The sequence below is a fragment of the Vigna umbellata genome, chromosome 2 (assembly GCF_029865625.1).
Source record: "Vigna umbellata cultivar VRB3 chromosome 2, Vumbellata_1.0, whole genome shotgun sequence".
In the NCBI taxonomy this organism is placed as follows: domain Eukaryota; kingdom Viridiplantae; phylum Streptophyta; class Magnoliopsida; order Fabales; family Fabaceae; genus Vigna; species Vigna umbellata.
The window spans coordinates 3016117-3019188 of NC_142166.1; the positions used below are offsets into that span (position 1 = coordinate 3016117).

At 35.0% G+C, this 3072-nt stretch overlaps 1 protein-coding gene across 1 annotated transcript; it reads left to right on the forward strand.

Moving 5' to 3' along the window:
* The first annotated feature begins 680 nt into the window (after positions 1 to 680).
* Positions 681 to 2812, forward strand: LOC124836851 (chitinase-like protein 2). Its single transcript, XM_047312087.2, has 3 exons — positions 681 to 1155; positions 1854 to 2013; positions 2106 to 2812. Exons 1-3 carry the CDS (start codon positions 696 to 698, stop codon positions 2524 to 2526), a joined length of 1041 nt encoding a protein of 346 aa, XP_047168043.1. The 5' UTR covers positions 681 to 695; the 3' UTR covers positions 2527 to 2812.
* The last annotated feature ends 260 nt before the right edge of the window (positions 2813 to 3072 follow it).

The following is a 3072-nucleotide window of genomic DNA, read 5'->3' on the forward strand; positions in this document are numbered from 1 at the left end:
ATTTATTTTAGTAATTTTTCTAATAAATGTCTAAAATATGTAAAAAATTCTATGAATTCAATTTCCCGACTAAGAAAATAGGAAAACCATATTTTGATAATTCTTTTAAAAAAATACTTAAGCACTTATTTATCTTAAAATAATAATAAATAATAGAAGTTTTAAATATTTAAATTTATTTATTTTCATTATTACGTTAATAAGGTGAGTTGTTAGTTTAGAAGGTAGGTGAAAATTTATCATTACCCAACAAAGTAGGAGTAAGTATACATATATCTATGGATACAAAAATATGTTTAACCTAAAAAATGATTCCTATCTTACTAAAAGAAGTGTATATAGTGCCGTAACTTATATAAATTTTTACACAATATCCTAATTGAACAAGAATACACGCAATCTCAGAAACAAGTTATTTATAGTAATCTGTACAATCAAGAGCAAAAGATAAACACACTAAATATGAAAAAATCCCACAATTTTGCCAAAGTCCATGACGATTATGGCAGTAGGTTTTGATTATTTCTACATTAATTAGATGGAAGGAAGCTCTACCATCTGAGTTTTCTTCCCTTCTACTCAAAAGTGAATGAAAATGGAAGCAAAAGCTCCATTTATTCCAACTCTGAAAAATCACTTCCTCCTAATAAGTTACACACTCGCTTTCCATTCCTTTCACTCCACCCTCTTCCTGCATGCAACATCTCTATATAGTATCTCTAAAACCAAACGAACACGCCACACAGCAAAAGCATTGTTCAAGGCAAAAGAAAGAGAGAAAGATGAGCCCAACATGGGTTTTTGTGGTGTGTGTTGCAGCCATGTTGGTGGTTGGGAATGGACAATCATCGGTGAAGCCATTGGTGAAGACAGTGAGGGGGAAGAAGGTGTGTGACAAAGGGTGGGAGTGCAAGGGTTGGTCTGCTTATTGCTGCAACGATACTATATCTGACTATTTCCAGACTTACCAGTTTGAGAACCTCTTTGCAAAGCGCAATTCGCCGGTGGCACATGCCGTTGGATTCTGGGACTACCGTTCTTTTATCACTGCTGCAGCACAGTATCAGCCTCTCGGATTTGGCACTACCGGAGGAACCACCAGTGGCCAGAAGGAGGTCGCCGCTTTCCTTGGCCATGTTGGCAGCAAAACCTCTTGTGAGTCACTTTTCTTTCACATACGAATCTGATTACCACATTTGATATGAATATATGATCAGTAAATATTTAAGTTTTAGATAAGAAAGTACATATTTTTTTTATAAGGTAGAAAACTCGTTGATCCATTACTTCTGGGTTTGAGAAGTGGACTAGATTTAAGTTTTGTTTGGATTTATGGGATTGAAGCCAAGTCTTTTCACATAAATAATTTCCAAACTTTGTGTTTAGGTGAAAATCTTAGTTTTTAGTCATCTCTTTTCATTGTTCGACTTTATTGGATACGAGATGATGTAGAAAACACTCCAACGTCGAAATTAGTGTTTATATGAACATTTTGATAATAACTTATGTTAAAGTTGCAACTACTTGGATATTAAACATATATTTATAGATTTTGAAATGAATATTTAATTAGTGTCAAGCTAATTTGATAATGGTTGAGATTAGAATTAACATGATTATTTTTATTGCTAATATTGTCTGTAGTTTGACTACCAGTAGACCGAATGTTTTACTGTAGATTCTTATTGCGAAATGTTTCAATAGTGTATAAGTTTCATTGATATTATATCTTTACGACGAATTCTGCTTCTAGATAGACCATCTGGGATGTCCTTAATCTTATACAGTTATGTTTTTCAAATTGTTTAAGACCATGAAGTTGTGTGGTAAGCATTGTTGGAATAATGTTTCAGGTGGTTATGGGGTGGCTACCGGGGGACCCTTAGCCTGGGGTTTATGCTACAACAAGGAATTGAGTCCTGATAAATTCTACTGCGACGAATACTACAAATTGACATATCCCTGCTCTCCTGGTGCAGCATACTATGGTCGTGGTGCCATCCCACTTTACTGGTTAGTCAGAAGCATTTTATGCAAAGATTTTACCAAATCTGGAGCAACAGTTATGATAAAAAACACCTTTTTTTTTTGTCCTTTGATACCAGGAACTACAACTACGGAAAAGCTGGGGAAGCCTTGAAGGTGGATCTATTGAACCATCCAGAATACATAGAACAAAATGCAACCCTAGCCTTTCAGGCTGCACTGTGGCAGTGGATGAGCCCACCTGAGAAGCACCTACCTTCACCCCATGATGTGTTTGTGGGCAATTGGAAACCCACCAAGAACGACACATTGTCCAAAAGGGTACCTGGATTTGGTGCCACAATCAATTTGCTCTATGGGGACCAAACTTGTGGGCAGGGACCTGATAATGAGGCCATGAACAACATCATTTCTCACTATCTTTATTACCTTGATCTCATGGGTGTTGGCAGAGAAGAAGCTGGGCCTAATGAAGTTCTCTCCTGTGCTGAACAAAAGGCTTTTAAGCCCTCTGGTTCACCATCTTCTGCCACAAATTGATCTTTCCTTCTTCGGTCCATTCTTCGATCCTGCTAAACATTCTTAATAAAGGAGGCAAGTAGACAACATATTTCAACTACTTTGGCCTTCACATGATGAGACTGAAACAAGTTTGGAGTGGACACTCATAGTTAATTTCTGTATAGATTCTTACTTTGCATACATATATATATATATATACATCTTGCCTTTTGATGTCTCCTTTCTCTTGTATAATTTGAATATATTTTGGTATAATGTATACAATTGAATATTTGATCATCAAAGATTGTAACAATTTTGTTCATATTTGGATTTTGTGCAATCAAAATCATACCAAGCTTCGCACGAATAATCTGTTGTATCATTACTCATTTTTATGTGTTGTGGGTTTGTTCAGTAATATTCTGTATTTTTGTTTTTAGTATTATATACTTTTACTGTTATATAAGACAATGTAATGAGAAAATAGTTTTCATTCACTCCCTCTCTCTCATGAGATCAGGTTTTCTAACAATCTGAAAATAAAAAATGACTTTCTTTATAATTTGGAAATAAAAACTTACT

Excerpts from the sequence above, each read along its gene's own strand:
- LOC124836851 (XM_047312087.2), top strand. The coding sequence starts at position 696 with ATGCAACATCTCTATATAGTATCTCTAAAACCAAACGAACACGCCACA. Across the intron at positions 1,156-1,853 it reads TGTTGGCAGCAAAACCTCTT|GTGGTTATGGGGTGGCTACC; the intron begins GTGAGTCACTTT and ends ATAATGTTTCAG. Across the intron at positions 2,014-2,105 it reads GGTGCCATCCCACTTTACTG|GAACTACAACTACGGAAAAG; the intron begins GTTAGTCAGAAG and ends CTTTGATACCAG.